The 21,222-nt window shown below is 35.1% G+C and overlaps 1 protein-coding gene across 1 annotated transcript; it reads right to left on the bottom strand.

Moving 5' to 3' along the window:
* Positions 1 to 20,182: 20,182 nt before the first annotated feature.
* Positions 20,183 to 20,755, bottom strand: LOC149198338 (uncharacterized). Its single transcript, XM_089409010.1, has one exon. The coding sequence runs from the start codon at positions 20,753 to 20,755 to the stop codon at positions 20,183 to 20,185; it is 573 nt and encodes a 190-aa protein (XP_089265136.1).
* Positions 20,756 to 21,222: the final 467 nt, after the last annotated feature.

The following is a 21,222-nucleotide window of genomic DNA, read 5'->3' as shown; positions in this document are numbered from 1 at the left end:
TTGTGTCTTATCATAGAATTTATTGATGAATTCACATACTCATAGTTGGTAGAACAATGATAGTATGTCAATGCATTATTACAAATATAAATTGCTATAATGTTTAAATTATAGCATCAAAATGTAATTTGAACAAAAAATGATATTATTTATGTAGTCATCACTAACTTGAGAAGTGACCAATTGTATATTTTTTCATTCATTCTCTCCTTGGGAACTGTATGTGGCATATTTGAAGATTTTTAAGTTGACCTCCTTACTCCCCAATTTATACTCATTGCTCACATGGACGTAATTTCTCAATGATGCCATTTCACACAAGCAAGGCAAGTCCCCTTTAAGCAATAGTTTTTTATAAAATGTACCTCCATGTACACAAGATATTAAAAATAAAGTTTCTAGATGAGTTAGTGGCAATATATCTAAGCATTGTTGCACAAGGTTCTTTTATATATATATATATATATATATATATATATATATATATATATATATATATATATATATATATATATATATATATATGCACGTCATAATAATAAGAGTATTCAATGTGTTATTGGCAACAACATGTGCTATGAGTTATGTTTATTCTAACATATTAGGGCTTGCATTTCTCAAATTATTGTTGGCCTAAGCTAGGTGAAGAATGTACATTCCTAAATCTCTCATACAATTCTAGTTATGACATGTCAAGGAAGTGCTTAATGTGGGGTTCACAATCCCTATAATCCCTTCTTAATTTTATTACATATTTTTGGTTAGAAGAGGGTCTAGTGTTCTCAAGTTATAAATTTTGCACTAGTCCCTTAACTACAATTAATTTCATATCAGAATGAGGTAGCCTACTAGTGAAGACCCAAGACTTTGTTTAGCCAACTAGGTTAATGATATCTTCTTCAATAGAATACTTTTGAAGGGTTTTGACATTTAATTTTATGAGATGAGATATGTGTTTTAGTAAACGATGGTTTCTTTTGGTCTTGTTTCTATATTTTTCATTTTTTACTGTCTAGAATTCTTGTAGCAACAGTTAAAATCCTAGATTTTAACAAAGACAAAAATATTTGGCATTTGGTTGCATCAAACTTCAATCCAAAGTATTCTTTGATAGGATGGGAATGATTAGTTCATTCAAGTAGCTTAAATTCAAATAATAATAAACCATTTTCATCCACCTAAAGGTGTTTTACAATTCTTCATTGCATAACGTCCAATATAGGCAGGGGTGATGGACCTGTATTTAGGAAACCTTGACTTCTTAGTTGTGGACATACATTCCTTAAAGGGAACTAGACATATTCAAGGGTGGCTTATAAAATGAAACATTTTTTAATATGAGGTTGCACCATAGGAACTTGTTCATCAATAAGTTATGCATTGGTTGCCTCTCTAATTCCATATATACTATAATCAACTCCAAGAAAATCCATTATCATCTTATCATCCACAACAATTTACTTTGACAGAATATTCATTGGAGCTTCTCTATGGTGCTATAAGTTGGATTTTCCTTTTTTAAAAGTTAGTGTTTTTCCATACCTTCCATGGCCTTTTCTCTTGTTTCAGTGATTTTTTTTCTAATGGTTGCATTTTCGTTGACGACTTTCATTTTTTACTACAATGGTTCCCCATGTTTAAATTGGATTGTAATTACAAGGAGACAATAATTGTGTTCCAACCACAAATAAACATATGAATTGTCTTCCAATTACAAAATTTTTCCTCCAATTACAAAAGAAGACAAAGATTGTCTCCCAATATTACAAAAAATGACAAATAATGTTTCCACATTAAAAAAAGATAAAAAAAATTCCTTCCAATTACACCAGAAGACAAAAATTGTCTTCAAATTACTCAAATTTCCTTCTAATTACATAGAAATTGTCACTAGTCACATAACAAGAAAAAACTTTGTTTCCAACAAGAAAAGTGACAAAATATTCTTTTCAATTACAAAAAAAACCATACTAAGTTTTAACATAATCATTGTTCTAATGTGCTTCTTCATTGGATTTGTGTTTGGATACTGGGCGCATGGGAAGGACACAAGGAGAAGTCTCTCTCTCTCTCTCTCTCTCTCTCTCTCTCTCTCTCTCACTCACTCACTCACTATCTCTCCCCACCTCCCCATCACTATCTCTTCCTCTCTTTTCCTCCCCCTCTCTCTATTTTTATCTCTCGTCTTCACTCTCTATACCTGCTTTAACTATATATGTTTCTCCTTCTTTATATCTATTCTTCCCTAGCTATAATGGATTGAAATTAAACATGAAAATTATTTACATCAATTAATGTCAGTAATAAAAAAAAAAAAATCCCAGCTGGTTAGTATATAATTTGTGAAACCACGAGACATGAGGACTTACCTATAAAGCAAAGATTTAGCTTACTGGAAATTTCAGAGTTGCCGTGCTATTCAGATCCTACTAACCTCAACCAATGTTTTGGGGACAAATGTACACCAAACCATAAGCTTAGTTGCACTAAGTATTTCTATAGTTGGCTAACCCCGGCACTCAATCAACTACCTTAGCCAGTGAATCCTTCTCTCCTAGGATTCTCCTCCAAAAAGAATAATGCTTCACATCCTCCTTTTCATACATTAAATAGAACAATTTGTTTCAAAGATGGAAACAGAATATTCATGCACACAATCCATGTGTCATCATGCCAATTTCTATTCTTTTGTTTTAAGTTTTCCTTAACTCGCCCTTTTCCTTAATTGTAGACCTAGAAAGTACAATCGATGTCAATTGTGAAGCATACCCAAAAATGGGAGTAACGCCCTCACCAACACTTGCCCCACTTCCATGCACCAATGGTCAATTCTTCTTATGTGATTTTGATGACAACATTGAAGTTACTTCAACAACTCCATTCTCTAAAATATCTGAAATTGTGAAGAAAATTAAACAAAAAATCTCATATGTGTCACTTTTACAATATATGTTTCCCTCTTTTGTCAGTAAAATGACTTGTATGTGTTTCTAAGGTGTATACTTGGTTAGTTCCAGACTATCAATGTCAGTTCCATGACTTTTACCCACCAATTCAAAATGAACACTGATGAGGCTCATGAATGGGTAAAATAAATGGACCTTAATGCACCTCCAGCTTACTGAAATCAACTCTTCTCATAATTATTTACATTTTTTAATTATATTTTTCTTAATGAGATGAGTAAAAGTAAGATGTCATGTCTAGTGGTCTAATGTGCATTGATTGCGGGTTTTTAGAGAAAATTGTGGCTAATTAGGGTGCAGGAACTTGAATGAGACAAGAAGGAGAGATTATAGGAGATAGGATCTCCCTCATTAACTCCTCACTCACTCGAAGATCCCTCAATCAAATCACACCAGCTCGGAGTTGCAGGCAGCCGAGTCATGAGGATCATTGGCAGCCAAGCCAGTGATAGTTAAGAACCAGTTAATCTCAAGATTAGGAGCCAAGCCTCCCTAGATGTAAGGAAGGCGTTGGCAACTTCAATTGTAAAAATAAATAGGCCTAGAGCCTCATTAGGATTCATATTTTTTGTGCAAGATAACTAAGAAGTTTTCGAGTTAAAGGATTGTGACCAAACACTGTTATGTATTTTTTGATATGTTAATGAAAATGAGCAGCATTCCTTTGATCCAGAACTGAGATGACTCAGAGGGTTGAAGTTCTTGGGTTAGGGCCCAACCCTAGTAGCAGAGGTTCCTCTTATTGTACTTGTATGCTTAGGTTATCTCATAGATTAGTTGTTAAATTGATTTTGGTGTTGTTAAATTGCAAGCATTGGTAGATTTGATTAGTTTTCTTCCATTGTGAATAGCTTTAACAGTAGCATTATAGGGATAAGAAAATATTCAAAAAAAGGTTGATAATAGGCGGATCTTACCTCATTCCTCCCTTCCTGGGACTATGGCTTGAGGAACAACTCCCATTCAACCCAAAAAGATAGAATTCTGATTTCTTATGAAATTTAGGGTTTTTCTGCTAATTAGGTCATCATCTTTTAGTTTTAGAAGATAGGTTGCAGTTGTCATCTCTGATATCTTAAGTTTTGCATTAGATTTCATGTTGCTTTCATGGTAGGTTTCAAGCATTCCCATGCATAAACTTGGCAAATAAATTATTCAAATTCCGTTTTCTTATATTTTTGTAAACCCTTCTTGTTTTGAGATGATTTATGGATAAATTCCAACACTGATGTATATGTTACATGAGTTTCTACATTGCAGGAAGACCTTATGTCATCAGCTACAGCCAAACCATATCCACCCATGATCGCCAAAGGCCACTAAGTTCTCAATTCGAGTTATCGTTTTACAAGGACAACTTGTCATGCTTATTGAGCAAATCCAACCATCATAAAGATTTGGGTTGAGTTCTGAGTGATTGCCTACCACTCCCTTGCCCTATTTCTTCCATTACTCACCTTCCCTAAGCTCCATACAACCTTCCAACCCACTCCCTATGCTTTCAGCTTGTTCCTGTAGGAAAACACAGGATCCTGTAGGTGAACTAGGACATCCTGTAGACATCCTATAGGAAAACCTGTAGTGGCATGTTTTGAGACTAAATTGTGAAAAAAGCATCACAAAAGCCAGGAGTATAACCATGCTTGTCACCCAAGCCATCTGAACCATTACACTCATCTCCCTCCACACATATCTCACCTGCCATGCAACCAAGAAGGATTAGCATTCACATTTTTACAAAAAGATAAAAATAAAAAAATATTTATATTCATTCATGCACACCACAGTTAAGTGCTTGTTTAGATTAGATTTCATGCTTAGGTTAGTTAATATTTCACATGTGTTAAATTATAATTCTTTTGAAAGCAAGGTATATTAACAAATAGCTAGATGAGTTATGTGTTTTGTAGGCATATATTTCTGTCTTTCATTACTGCAGTAAGTAGAATTTCAATTCTCTCAATTAGGGTAAAATTCTCCTCTCTCAATTGGTAATCAAACTTCTTCTAAATCAATAGAAGGCTGGTTTGAGAAGCCGTAGTGGTCTATCACCCCAACTCAACAATGACAAAGAGTGGACCCCTTACATCTATTTGTGTATATGGCATTGTCACCTCCAAGTTTGTACGAACCCCAGGTTGATGAAGTAAAGTTGGTAGCCCGGGAGTTGTAGCATCCTTGTTGCAATACTAGTGCTCATCAAACACAACAACAGGAATGACCAACACCAGTAGAGAGGAGGAGTTTAGGTAGGTTGGTGAGGAACTGAAATTTTACCATACTAAACTGGGACCTGCAAATCTAAAAGTTGAAGCTTTTTACCTTGAATCAGATCTTGAACAAACAATTGATCGAATGAATGAAGTAGCAATAAATTCATCTTTAATTGTGATATGGGCCTCTAAAATTATCTCTAATGGAGTTTCAAATTCTCTGAGAAAACACCTCAGGTGCACCTTAGATTAGATGAAACTGCTACTTAACCTTAAATGGCATAACCAAAAGGAAAAATTTTGGTATTAATGTAAGTTGTAGGTGAGAGTATTTAGTGGTGAAAGGTGTTTTATTATTCTCACTCAACCTCGTGTTTGTTTACCTACAAGGAAATGGACACAACATTCATAGGTTTGAAAGTGATTATGTAGCGTATGACCTATAAATAAATAGTTTCATCGTACTGAGGCAAAGGAGAGCATAGTGGGGACTGGAATGGGGCTTCCCTATTCTTTCCTTCCTCTAAAGGGTCGATTTTGCAATTAGTACAAGATCATTAGCATATAAAAGAAGCTTTATGAGAAACTCCCCCAAACCAAACACCATCTCCACCTTGCAAATTTAGCCACTCTTCCAATTTATCAATATATAAACCAAAAAGTGTAGGGAATAAAGGGAAAACCTTGTTTGACTCCAATAGAAATGATAAAACGATGATAACAAAATCCAAAACTTGTAAGGAATGGATCGAAATTTGATTTTTAAATCTCTTTTCATAAATAATTTAGACTTTAACCATAGATTTACTTTGGACAAATCAAGCAATCGTTAAGTATTAATATATAATGTGTTTTAAGTACAATTGGGCACCTTCTGCTGTGTTCCCAAAAAAAAAAAAAGCAGGGATGGTTGGGGATATAAATGTAAATTGCAAGATAAAGAGTTAAGGCATGAGGCCAGAGACATGGAAGCAGTATCAAGTATAATGCAACACAACTTGGATATCATGAGATTGTGTCAGTCAGCGTGTCGGGTATCAAAAGAGGCCCAGGCTGGCAAAGGTGCAGAAGTTGGGTGATGATGAATAGGATTTAATAGAAAAAATAAAATAAAATAAAAAACGTACAAATTGTTCAGTTAATCACGGCATCGATAGTGAGCATCCAGGCAGCCCCAATTTTTTTATTGGCAGCATTTGTTAGATTTTATTAGCGCACAAAGTATCATGGTACCCTCGGGGAAGCCCTAGGCATTTCTGTTTTTTTATTGTTCTACCCATGCGGTATTTATATTTCTTTATTTCTTTGTCATTCTATCATTCAAGGATGGGGTTGGATAAAATTATTTGTTGGGAATATTTTATATGAAGTTTGGAAAATGATTCGCGGAAAATTGAAGTGTTTAATATCATTTTATGGATGCAAATTTTGAGGTAAATTTTGAGGTATGTAACTGCATATGGGTCGAAATTGTGCCTTTAAAACTAAGTAAAGCTTAAAAATAAAAAAAAAATAAAAAACACCATTAAATTCAAGCCAATTAAAAAAATAAATTTTTAAACTGTTTTAAATAATCTATGTTTTCCTACGACTCACCAGGACACACATGGACATCGCAAAGGCATCTCTATTACCGAATTTTAATAGAGCGAAGTCTTATTTTTGGTGTACATAGAACTACAAAATAGGGTGTAAATTTTGACAATCATTAAAATATTTCGTGTGTATGGGTCATCCTACGCCCACGCAACAATGTCAATGTCAATGGTTTGTGGTTGCCTTAAAAGGTCTAAATGCACAATTCATTAATAATTTAAATATATTATCTATTTAAAAAAACATATTCTCTCTATTTTAAAATATTATTTTGTTTTAATTTATAACACTTGACATTATTAAATTATGAGACCTAGCTTCAGCGATAATCATATCGAAATTCATTCATTGCGAATCAGCAAATATGGTTCATTGTCACGACAAGATAAAGAACCAGACCATGGCAACACATTAAATAGAGAGACCGAGCATTAATAATAAATTATTTTAATCTATCTCATATTTGTCATCAGATTAATATACTATTTTTCTGAAATTATAATAACATTTAACCTAAATTTTATACATAAAATTAAATTTAACATTTTGTTTATTAGAATTTTAGATTATTGATATAATTTTTTAACATTTTTAAATATATTGCAATTAAAGTATTTGTGCTATATGTATTCAAAATTTATAATATACATTTAAAATTCATAATCATGGCATATTAATAATTAATATATTTTTGGGAGAGGCTAGAGCGGGAGGAGTTTGGCTCAATGAAAAAATGGTTTCTCAATTTGCATGGGGTATAGGAATTGTCATTAACAATTAAACCGAATACTTGCCATTGAAAAAATGGTTTCTCAGTTCGCATGGGGTATTAGAATTGGCATCAACAATTAAACTGAATACTTGGCATTATGGAAGGCCCTGGAAATTGCCAAAGAATGCAAAGTGACAAAAATAAATGTCTTTGGGGATTCTATTCTTGTTATCCAACAATTCACAAAGGCTAAGAAAGTTATTACCAAAGAGTCTGCAACATCCAGTCAAAGAATCCTCTCTCTACTGTCAAGATTTGAAGAGGTAAATTTCTTTCACATTCTCTGGCACTTGAATTCAGAGGCTGATAAATTTCCAAAAAAGGGGGCCATGATGAACCAAGGTGAAATTGAATATAATCAAAGGAATGACTTTATTCCAATTCCCTAAAACGCTAAGTTCAATTGTAATATCGAAGCCCTAGCATGAATCCCAAGGAATGTTGTTTTTACCTCACCTTCGACTTTGGAATTACAACAGGCAACACAAGTGTTTCATAGTGGAGTATAGGTGGTCACGTCTCATGGCATTCACCATAAGCAACAGACGTATCTATTTAATGGGCATGCGACTCAAGCCTCTGCATCTTTAGCAATTCAAATTGTCCAGTTCATCTCTGCAGGGAACGATTTTAATTTCCCTGTCCTTGGACATCCCATTATCGTAGTTGTTGGAAAGGAAAAGGAGGCAAAACACAAATTAACGCAAAAAACACAGGATTTGTAGCTCTTCTATTGATCACATAATGAACCAGGTGAGAGATATTTGTACATTTCCAACTAGCGACTCACCTAAAATAACTTGACATGTAACCACACACTAAACTCATCTATCACTTAACTCGACTTACTCAACATTCAGTTAACTAACTCTCTAATTTTAGATAAATCTCCATGTGGGAGTTAATTAGCTATTTTAACACTCCCCCTTAATTACGAGCGCTAAACTAAGACATGACTCAAAAAACATGCTTGTTGGTTTATGTCTCAGATAGGCTTACAACACCCAAGTTTCTTCTATGAAACTCAAACACATCTTTTGCTAATGACTTAGTAATTATATCAACCAATTGATCACTAGATTTACAAGGCTTCAAGTGAACTTCTCCATTTCTCACAAGTTCTCTAATAAAATGATATCTAGTATCAATATGTGTTCTCCTTTGATGAAACATATTATTCTTGGATAGTGCAATCGTTGGGGTGTTGTCACACTATATTGTTGTTGATCCTTGTTGTTTCTACTTGAGTCCATCAAATACTCTTCCTAACCATACTTCTTGACATGTTGTTGATCTTGTTTCTACATATTTTGCTTCTGCTTATGATAGTGTTACAATAGGTTGCTTCTTAGATGCCCATGGAATCACACCTGAACCAAGATGGAACACATAACTAGAAGTTCTCTTCCTATCATGCAAACTACCTGCAAAATCACTATATGTATATCCAATCAAATCCTTCTTTTATGTACTTGCATACATTATGCCACAATCTCTAGTTGTTGCTATGTATCTCAAAATTCTTTTTCCTACACTCCAATGTGTGTCTTTTGGAGTCTTCATAAATATGGAAATTAAACTCACTCCTTGCATAATATATGGTCTTGTAGTTGTGAGATACATGAGGCTACCAACCAATCTTGTGAATAGAGTTACATTGACATCTCATCCTTCATCATCCTTGCTTAAATTTGTACTTGTTGCAACTGGTGCAGGGACAGGTTTACAATTCTTCGTCCCGAATCTTTTCAAAAAATCTCTAACATATTTATTTTGAAAAATAAAAATTCCTTTTTCAAATTGCTCAACTTCTATGCCAAGAAAATATTTCATGAGACCACGATCTTTCATCTCAAATTCTTTCATCATGTCTTTTTTAAATTCATCCAATTCAAAATCACCTGTATAAATCATGTCATCAACATACAAGTAAACAATCAAAATTTGTCCATGCTCATTTACCATTGTGTACAAGGTAGGCTCAATGTTGCTTCTGCAAAATCCATTCTTGATCATGTAGCTATCAATTCTGCTATACCAAGCTCTAGGTGCTTGCTTGAGTCCATAGAGTGCTTTCTTCAACTTGTAAACTTTATCTTCTTTACACAAATGAGATTTTTTATCCTTGGGAAAATCAACCAAATCCCATGTATTATTATTTTTAATAGCTTCGATTTCCTCTTCCATGGCTTGCACCCAATTTTCATCTTTGATTTCTTCTTCAAATGAAGAAGGTTGGAATGACAACAATGCAAAATTTGAACTAACATCCAAATCATCATAAATATATTTCATACTTCTCATCTTTCTCTTAACATTGCTTGATTCATAGCCAAATTGATTGTTAGGAGAATCTCGAACTCCTGGTCTGCTTGAAGATCTATGCTACTCGGAAAATCTTGGAGTACTTGTTGGTGTGTCTTTGTTTGGTATCTTCACCTATGATTCTTGCTACTCCTTTTCTGCTACATCATCTTCTTCCATTAGTGGCTCTTATGCATCAACTGTTTTGTCTATATTACTATTCCACAACTCTTCTTCTTTGAACACAACATCTCTGCTAATTATGGTCCTCTTCGTGACAGGATTATACGATCTATAAGCTTTTGATTGCTCACTATAACCAGTAAATATGCATTTTTCACTTTTATCATCCAATTTCCATCTTAGTTGTTTAGGCATATGTGCATAAGCTACACATCCAAATACTCTGATATGAGATACGCTGCTACCTGACCATCCATCTTCTAGTACTCTGTTCATCACACTCTTTGTAGGAGATATGTTTATCACATAAACAACACATGCAAATGCTTCTTCACAATACTCATTAGACAAGTTTCTTCCTTTCAACATGCTCCTTACCATATTCATAATGGTTTTGTTCTTTCTCTCTGCTACACCATTTTGTGGTGGTGTGTGTTGACACCTAATCATCAGGATTGGGTGAATAACTGAAATTGATGTAAATAAATAATGGAATATATGAATAATCACTGGGAGATGAAATGAACAACCTCCCTCATGTATATAATAAACACCAACCTAAATGAAATCAATGAATTGAATTTCATGGAGTTACCACCTGGCCTGACATTGTATCAGATCTAGTCTTAATTTTAGTACTCCTGCCCTTGTAACTCCATTTTCTGCCTATTTTCTTGTTCTATCCATATTTCAGAACTTCCACCTCTGACCTAGCAATAGCGTTCCAGTGCAAAGGGCATTTTTGAAAAAAGCTTTCTCCACATGATTGAATGTCCTCGGTTGAAATCCTGTGCCCATCTCTATACAGTCTACCGCCCTTGAACTTTCAAACTCGTGCCATAGTCTAGGTATGAGCGTGGAGGAACGCAAATGCGAAGAGTGCGTTGTTGAAGTTTGAGTGGAACGCTGCCTCAGTGAATGGTGCGTGAAACGCTCCAATAAGACCACCATACATGCGGCTGCCTGGAGGACCACTTGTTTCATACCACGCTTGGCGAACTGTTCAAGCAATACGTTACAAAGTTGTGGCGCCGTTGCTGACTTATCCAAGCTTTGATATCTGGTATGAATACGCTCTGTGCAGGAGGAAACAATGTTTTGTTTATATTGCTGGGTTGTAATATGTAAAACCGCCATTACCAATGTTTATATTGCTGGGTTGTAATATGTAAAACCGCCATTACCACTGTTTACCACAGTTCTTTCCACCCATATGTTGAACGCTGCCTGTAATATGATTTACGTTGCTCTCTCCATATAAACGCTATTTCATATATGTCACATATACGTTGATCTTGGTATTTTTTAACGCTGGGTGAATGATGTTGTGTGAATGATGCTAGTATATACGTTGAAGTTTTTCACATAACGTTGGCATATACTTTGAAGTTTTTGGTATATATGTTGAAGATTTTTTGGCATGTAAAATGTGTTAAAAGCCACGCGTTGAATGTAGTTTGAACGTTGTTGAATGTACTCTTAACGTTGTTTAACATATGGAATTGTATTGAGCCCTTTTTTTGGTACGCTGACTACATGGTATTGGCGTCCATATTGGTATATGAGGAAGAGATTGAAATATTTTGAGAATGCATAGCTGATCTATGTTTTATTATTTCATTAAAGATAAAGACATTACAAAGCCCTATATAGAGAGAATGCCCTTTTGAATTGTAATTAAAAAAAAAAATTACCACCAGAAGTACAATTTTACTGTATATTGGCAGAAGTATTTTTCTATCAACAGAAGTAATTTTTTACAGAATGCATTCAATCATATCCATGGTGGGAATAGTTCTCATTGGCAAGGAGAACTATCCTGAATGGTCCCGGATGATAAAACACACCCTCATTTTCAATTATTTGTGGAAAGGAGTGTGTGTCAAAGATGGAGACAATGAACCAGAACAGCCTACCTCAGACAAAGAGCTCGTCATTTGGGAAAACAAGAACAGCAAAGCTTATGCATTAATCACAGCATCTGTAAATGAAGAGGTGAGCCACCATATTTCGTCATTTTCAACTGCTTTTGAAGCCTTACAAAAGCTGAAAGAACTCTATGACTCACATTCTGCACTTGAAGTTGTTCAACTCATGATTAAACTCTTCACTCTTGAACTGCAAAGTAATGATCCTCTTGCTCTTGCATCTGAAGTAAAGTCTATAATGCACGATATCAAATCCACTAAGGTTGAATTGGATATTCCTCTTATCGCTTTTCTCAAGGCACTTTATCCTACTCACTCCAATTATCTTGAGTCATTGCAAGCAAATGGAAATCTCAAAGATATCACCTTTGACTCTCTTGTGAAAAAGTTTGCTGAAAGAGAGAAAGATTTTGGAAATAAGACAGCCCCTGAATCTTCTGAAGAGGTTGTGTGCCTTGCTCATAAAGAAAAGCATCCTACTCAAGATTCTTCAAGAGGAAGAGGTGGTCGAAGAGGAAGAGGAAGATATTTCAGAAGCAGGGGGGACAAAATTGAGCAGAAAAGAAACCAACAGAAAGGTAAAGCTGATGATACAGACAAAGGTAAAGCACTTGAATCCGCTCACTATGTTGTGACACAATGTAATATTGGAGTAAATGAAGATTTATTTAATGCTTCACTTGCTTCTTGGAAAAATGATTGGTTGCTTGATTCAAGAGAAACCTACCACATGACTCATAGAAAATATTTTTTTGAAGAATTTACTGACAATGTTGATGGAGCAATATACTTTGTAGACCAATCAAAAATCAAGCCATCAGGGCTTGGCACAATCAGGCTTAAATTGCCTGGTCTGCCAAACTTTCTTCTACACCATGTTTTATATCTCCCATAGCTGAAGAGAAACTTGTTGTCCTTGGTTCACATCCGCCAGCAAGGTCACTCCATTCATATGTTTGATGGCAAGCTTGAGGTGAGAAAAGCATCTGACCACTCACTTGTCATGAGGGGAATAGAAGAAGAAAGGCTTCTCAAGATGCAAGGAACCTCTGCTCGTGCACAACATTTCTCATACAATTCTCATCATGAAGAAGGTACACTTCCATCAAGTTTATTATGGCATGCTAGATTTGGACATTTGAACTATGACAGCCTCCGCTTGTTGAAGAAAAATGGTGTTGTTGGTTTGCCTACAATTCCTAGGAAATTGAAGCAATGTTCTTGTATTCTAGGAAAGCATAGCAAACAGTCTTTTAATGATTCACATACAAGAGCACATAGAAAACTTGAACTCATTCATTTAGATTTATGTGGTCCAATGCTTGTTCCTTCTGCAAATGGAAATAAATATATGATGACATTTATTGATGACTACACCAGAATGTGTTGGGTTTATTTATTGAAGAAAAAATCTATTGCTTTTCAAACATTCAAGAATTTTCATAAATGGATTGAAAAATGATGCACAATCTCATATTGGGTCTATTTGCACTGATAATGGAAAAGAATACACATCAAATGAATTTGAAAACTATCTTCGCCAACATGGGATCAAACATCAAACAACTGTACCTTATAATCCCCAACAGAATGGTGTAGCTGAAAGAATGAATAAGACAATCTTAAATATGGTACGATCCATGCTCTTCTTCAAAAATTGTAAAGATAATGTTTTGGGTTGATGTTGTTCTATGTGCTACATATATAAAGAATAGATGTCCATCTAATGCTATTAGAAACAAGACTCCATATGAAATGTGGTATGGACATGTTCCTTCGGTAAATCATCTCATGGTCTTTGGTTCCACCTGTTATGCCTTGATACCAAAGGTACATAGAAACAAACTTGGTGCTAGAAGTCGTAAATGTATCTTCTTGGGGTATTCAAACACCTCCAAAGCATACCGTCTCTATGATGAAGTAAATAAAAATTTTGTTGTATCTAGAGATGTAATTTCTCTTGAATCATCCAAAATTGGCAATGATGTTGAGCGGCAACTTGATCGCTTGGATAGATTCGCAAAAGCAAAAACATTTCAAGAACGTGATAATCAGATTCCACATCTTGAAAGGGGGATTCCTATACTAGATCAACATGTGGAATCTTCTTCTGAGGAACACTCTCCCCCGGATGAAACTCCAACAATAGATGATGCTTTAAGTGATGTGATTGATAGAATTGGGAGACTCAATCTTGATTCAGACCCAACTCAATCAACGGAGCAGCCTGGAACATCTGAGAAAGGTCCCCCAAAGTGGCTGACAAAGACACTTGAAAGTGTTCATCTTGATGAGGTTGGAAAGACAGGAACTAGAAATTCAAACTAGAAAAATGGAGGTGATGTGGATGACTCTAATTCACCTGTTGATATGGATGTTTCTTATGATTGTGAATTGAACTTGTCTACAGATTTTGAACCAACTTCCTTCAAAGAAGCTGCTTCTCATGATGAATGGAAATAAGCGATGCAAAAGGAGTATGATCCCCTCATAAAGAACAGCACTTGGAAGCTGGTTGATCCTCCATTAGGAACCAAACCAATTGGCTGCAAGTGGGTCTACAAGAACAAGTATAAAGCTGATGGCTCACTTGAAAAGCACAAAGCTAGGCTTGTGGCAAAAGGTTTTGCACAAAAGGAAGGGGTTGATTATGAGGAGACTTTTGCCCCCACAACAAAATGGGCTACCATCCGATCACTCTTTGCCCTAGCAGCTCAGAACAGTTGGAAAGTCCATCAAATGGATGTAAAAACTGCTTTCTTGAATGGAGATCTAAAAGAGAGTGTTTTTATGTCCCAGCTTGAAGGATTTGCTGTGTAAGGACATGAATATAAAGTATGCAAATTGGTGAAGTCCTTGTATGGCCTCAAACAAGCACCGTGAGCCTGGTATGAAAAACTAACTAAGCATCTTCTGAAACTCAATTTCAAACATTATGATCTTGATGATGCAACTTTATTTGTCAAGAAAGTTGGCAAAACAGTTGTATATATTGTGGTATATGTAGATGATCTTTTGATGACAGGGAACAATGAAAGCTACATTGCATCCATAAAGAAGGAATTGGGGAAAAGTTTTGAAATGACTGATTTGGGCTGTGTTCATTACTATCTTAGTATTGAAGTAACCCAACATCCGAAGTCCATATTTCTTTCTCAAAAGAAATACATTGGAGATCTGTTGAACATGTTTGGCATGACAGAATGCAATCCTCTTACTACTCCAATGGAACAAAACTTAAAGCTCACATTTATTGAAGGAAAAGAATTTGAGGATGCAACAAAGTATAGACAGCTTGTAGCAAGTCTCAACTACCTAACTACTTCCAGACCAGACATTTCATTTGCTGTTGGAATCCTCTCCAGGTTTATGCAAAATCCTTGTGAGGGACATTGGTCTGTGGCAAAAAGAGTTCTAAGGTACTTGAAGGGAACTCAAGACTTTGGAACCAAGTATACACAGGTGGACGAGTTCAGCTTGATTGGATACTCTGATTCAGACTTCGATGGAGACAAAGAAATTAGGGTATCTACTTCAGGATATGCTATGAGTCTTTGACCAGGAGCTGTCTCCTAGAGATCATGTAAACAATCAGTTCCAGCAGATTCCACAACATAAGAAAAATACGTGGTAGCAGCGGAAGCAACAAAAGAAATTGTGTGGCTCAAGAAAATTCTTGAAGATTTGTAGGTAAAACAGGTACAATCAACTCCACTCATGATTGATAATACCTCTGCAATAAAGTTTGCAAAGAACCCAAAGTTCCATGATCGAACGAAGCACATCAATACTAAATATCATTTGATTCGACATCATGTTGAGGCCAAAACAATCCATCTCTGCCATTGTTCCACGAACAAGCAAATTGCAGACATCTTCACCAAAGCACTTAGAAGAGAAAAACTTGAAAGATTCAGAACGATGCTTGGACTCACAAACATCCCTTCAGATTAAGGGGGGGAATGTTGACACCTAATCGTCAAGATTAGGTGAATAACTAAAATTGAAGTAAATAAATAATGGAGAATATGAATAGTCATCTGGAGATGAAATGAACAGCCTCCCTCATGTATATATTAAACACCAACCTAAATGAAATCAATGAATTGAATTTCATGGAGTTACTACCTAGCCTGACAGTGTGTATCTAGTTATAAATTGTCTTCTGATTCCATGTTGTTTGCAGTACTCATGAAATGCCTTTGAATCATATTCTCCACCACGATCTGACCTCAATACTTTGATTTTTCGATCTCTTTGGTTCTCTGCTAAGGCTTTGAATTCTTTGAACTTTGCAAAAGTTTCAAACTTCTACTTCAAGAAGTAAACCCAAGTCTTTTTGTTATAATCATCAATGAAAGTGAGGAAGTAACAACTTCCACCAATCGACTGTGTCCTCATAGGTCCACACAAGTCTGTATGCACTATCTCAAGAGGTTTCTTTGCTCTATATGCAACTCCCTTTGGAAAACTTTCACGACATTGCTTTCCAAAGATGCAATGCTCCCAATTACTAGTAGGTTCTTTGATGGGAGGTAACTTTCACGACGTTGCTTTCCCAAGATGAAACGCTCCCAATTACTAGCAGGTTCTTTGATGGGAGGTAATCCTCTGACCTGTTTTTTCTGCTGCAACAATCTTAAACTAGAAAAGTGCAAGTATCCAAACCAAAAGTGCCATAACCAATCATTATTTGAACATGAAACTGTAAAAGAACTAACCTGATCACTGTAATTCATAACTAGAGGAAAGAATATGTTCCTCGTCATATGCACCTTTGCTATCAATTGCTTTCTTGGGGACTTGTCATATATAACACACTCTTGTCCTTGAAAGATAACTATGTATCCTTTCTGTGTCAATGGACCAACACTTATCAAACTATGTTTGAGACCAGGGACATAATATACCTCTAAGATTGTCTTTGACCCCCTCTACTTGGTCAGAATGTTGACCACTCCTTTGCCACTACATCTATAGTCTTGTCAATCCCCAACTTTACCTTTGTCTTCACAAATTGATCCAAATTTGCAACCAATTTCTTGTTGTCTATCATGTGGTTAGTGCAACCACTGCCCAATAGCCACACATTATCAGAAGGTTCATGCTTGGTATGGAAAGATAGGAACATGGAGTTAGTACTATCTGTAGTGATATTAGCTCTCTGGTTTCCTTGATCATCTATCCTCTTCCTACAATCATGGGCATAGTGACCAAATTTATTGCAATAATAACATCTCACTTTTAATTTGTCAAGTCTTTGATTATTGCTGAAGCTTCTGCAGTTGCTTCCACTTTCATTATTATGCTCTTCTCGGCCATCTCTCTGACCACCATGTCTTCTGCCTTGTCCTCTTCCTCTCGATCTACTTTTGCCTCGACCTTTATCTTTTGAAATAGAAGCTTGACTTTTGAAAACAGTTTCTAAAGTGGAATCGTTATTTCTATCTATCTTTGCCTCATGTGATAGAAGTGATCCCATCAACTCATCAACTTTCAATGATGTAAAATGCTTGGTTTCTTCTATGGTTGCTACCACAACATAAAATTTGGTAGACAAATATCTGAGGACCTTCTCAACCATTGTTTGATCTTTAATTTCCTCACCATAAATTTTTAACTGATTTACGACAGTCATGACCTGATTCATGAAAGAATCGATGTCCTTTGTCTCCTTCATCTGTAGACTTTCAAAATCTCTCCTAGTATTCTGCAACTTAACAATATTGACTTTGGCCATACCTTTATAGCTTGTCACCAAGGTCTCCCATGCTTCCTTTGTTGAAGACATGATCATAATTTTCTAGAACACTACTCGGTCCACTCCTTGCTAGATAAGCTACAATGCTTGTGCATTCTTATTTTTGTTTTTCTTCCATAGATCCCTCTCTGCATTAGTGAGAGTTCGTTCTTCTGCTTCATCCTTAGGTTCTAAAAACCCAAATTGGACATAATCCCAAACATCATGAGCTTGCAACATGGTCGTCATCTTAATGGCCCACACATTATAATCCTTCCCTGTAAACAGTGAGAACTAAGGCTAGAAATTTGACAAGCCATCTTTCTTCAAAACTTCTCTTCAAATACTAAAAATCGCCCTTCCTTTAATAAGCTTTACAAAACCTCCTTTAATAATTTTATAAAAAACCTGTATAAAAATTTATTTATAAAAAACCCTTAAAAGAAATTCCTTAATATAATAAATCCCCTTTTGAGTTTTTATTATTCATATTATTACTTTTTTATTTGAAATAAATACGTTTTTACATTCTCAAAATTTACATAAATTTATTTAATGATCTTGACATAAATTTTCTAATAGTATTACTTGAAATTAATGTTTAATATTTAAAATTTCATTTTTTGTGTTGCATTTTGAGTTTTTATTATTCATATTATTAGATTTTGCTTTATATGTTTTCTATTTTGTAATATATTAATAAATTGAATGCAGTTTGTCACTCATTATTTTTTTGACCATCTTAAATAGAAGGGGGGTTTCTAACAAGTCAACACTATTAGAGATAAGTAAACATGAATATTCCGATGAGAAAATATTTAATAGATTTTCTTTGAAAATTTGAATGTAATGATTGTACCTTTCAATTTTTTTAAATTTTAAAAACATAAATATTTGCAAAATGCATACTTTCCATTTTTTTCATATTAGTTTGTGGATAGTAAGAATTTTATCCTATCCTATCTATGGTCCCAAAACACCATGTTTATCTTTTTCCAAGTTAAATTTCATTGAAAATGTATCAATTGAATATATATGTTTTTAAATAGTAAAAAAATTATTATAATTAAGTTGTTAGTTATTAAAAAATAATTATTAGTGATTATTATTAATTTGTTTTCATTATTTATGAACAATAGAAATAATATGTTACCATTATATTTAAAGGTATTTTTTTCTTTTGTAATTTTTGTTTTTGTTTAAAGGGTTTTGGATAGATGGTAATCAAGTGCTTTGATAAGGCACTTTTTCCTTTTGTAATTTTTGCTTTTGTTTATAGGTTTTGGATAGACGGTAATCAAGTGCTTTGATAAGGCACTTTTTCATATCAAATTCTTGGTTCGATTCCCAGCCCGACCCTAATCCAAGTGATATATTAGACATAATAGAGATATAGTCTCAATAAACTTATAAAAAAATGATTTCTTTATTTTAAAAAATTTATTAAAATTTTAAATTGATAAAAAAAAATTGATTTGGTAGGAAACTTCAAATCTAATTATAACACAGTAACCTATTTCAATACACTTTCCTTCCTGCAAAATATGCATATTGAATATGAATAATTAATACCGTATCCTCTGGGCCTCCGGTGTGGATGCCGTGAGAATCTTGTACTTTTATCAGTACTATATATATATTAACACGGAACTTTTTATAGATTCTTAGATTCTCTGAGTCCCCTAGCCTCTTGGAGACAGAAGGTGTAAAACTTAAACCCACTTGCATTTGCAAATAATAAGTTACAGAAAGAAAAATGATTCTGTGCCTGTGGTCAAATATTCTCAGCTAGTTGTTACGGGTATGCAATGCTACTTCCGGAGAAAACAAGTCTTTGCTTTTTTCTTCGAATACACTCGGGCCTTTACTCCGGTCTCCATGTTTCATTTTCCACGGCTAACGAATTCTCAATGGTCTGCCATGTCTATCTTTGGCCAAGCTGACATTCATTTAAAATGTATTGGTGAAATACCGATGTGGCACATAAATTACGATGCTTGCCTTATCAGCGTGTTACGTGGGTTTAGTATATGTTATGGATTTGGTTTATGAGTCATTAACCTTGGCAAATCGTGGCTTTCACTGACGTGGATATTATTTTCGGTGGGATAAAAGTTCAAACTTTTCTATTTTCTATTTGATAAAATGATGATAACAAAATCCAAATGTTTTAGGGAGTGGATCGATATTTGCTTTTTAAATCTCTTTCAATAAGTAATTAAGACTTTAACCATAGATTTTACATCGCACAAGTCAAGAAATCATTAAGGATTAATGACAATTCTATGTCCTTAATATAAAATGTGTATAAAGTACAATTGGGATCAAATCTGATCATCACTGCGGTTGGAAGCCCGCTGCTTGGCCATTTCAATGGGCTATTGTTACAAACAGGGTAAGGGACTAACTTTAATTTGTACACTTACACCCCCTGCGGACGACCTAAACTTTGGGAACTCATGGAAATTGGTTTGGTATAATCAAGCCACTTCGACGATCGTATCGAGCTTCGCTCTCCATTGTTTTCTGGGAGACCCAAACTTCGACAGCGCAGACTTTGTGTTGTTACTAATACTTCCACACCCAGATAATGAATTCAGCTGCTCAGATCTCAAATTCACTTTTTCTTCTTCTGCACCTGCGGATCTCTCTCCAATCTGTGGGTGTGTGTAGAAGCTGGGCTGGATATAATCTCCGACCCCATATTTGGTACACATCTGTTTCAGTGCAGAATGGGCCTTGTAAAGCAAGCAAGCCATATCCGACTCGGAAACCACAAACTGTAGCTTCTTTCGCGGAAGTAGAAAGTAGATTTGACCTATCTCTAACTCCTGGCAGGGGAGAAGTTCCGACATCTTTTGGCCTACGTAAAGGCAATCGGAATTACAAATAAAATGGTCCGGACTTTCTGACAATATCTGTTTGGCCTTAACAGGGCGAGAAAATTGGTAATAGGTGCCGTCCATCAATATAACAATGGCTGCAGGTGCTCCTCCACCTCCTCCTCTCAATGTTGCGTAAGAGATCACTGCAGATGACATGCAGATTCCCATCTTTACGAACTTTTCAATCTTATGGCAACCTTACTTGATCGATCTCTCTCAGCGAGAAATCTGCTTATACGAATGGCTCCTTGTCTCTCTTGTTCTCATCTATAAATCATGAGGAGGAGGAGGGAAATGGAGAGAAATTATAAAGAAGAAATTAGAGGTCTGCTGATCTGTCTGCTAATAAATTAATCACAAACGACAATTGCAGGTCTGCTAACTGTCTGATAATAAAGTAACCAGATTTGTTATTACTGGATGAAGCAGCACTAGTTGTGTGTGAATATCTATTTTATGTAAAGGCGAGCTAAGGGCAGTTCTGCTGCGTTCCTAGAAAAAGCGGGGATGGCTACGGATATAAATATAAATTGGAAGATAAGAGTTAAGGCATGAGGCGAGAGACATGGAAGCATATCATGTATAATGTAAAACAACTTAGATATGATGAGATTGTGTCAGCGAGCGTGTTGGGT

This window comes from Pinus tabuliformis, chromosome 2_2 (genome assembly GCF_031772625.1).
Source record: "Pinus tabuliformis cultivar Carrire ecotype Pingquan chromosome 2_2, CPIR1, whole genome shotgun sequence".
NCBI lineage: Eukaryota > Viridiplantae > Streptophyta > Pinopsida > Pinales > Pinaceae > Pinus > Pinus tabuliformis.
The sequence above is the reverse complement of the archived record's forward strand: the minus strand, read 5'-3'. Positions and strand labels throughout refer to the sequence as shown.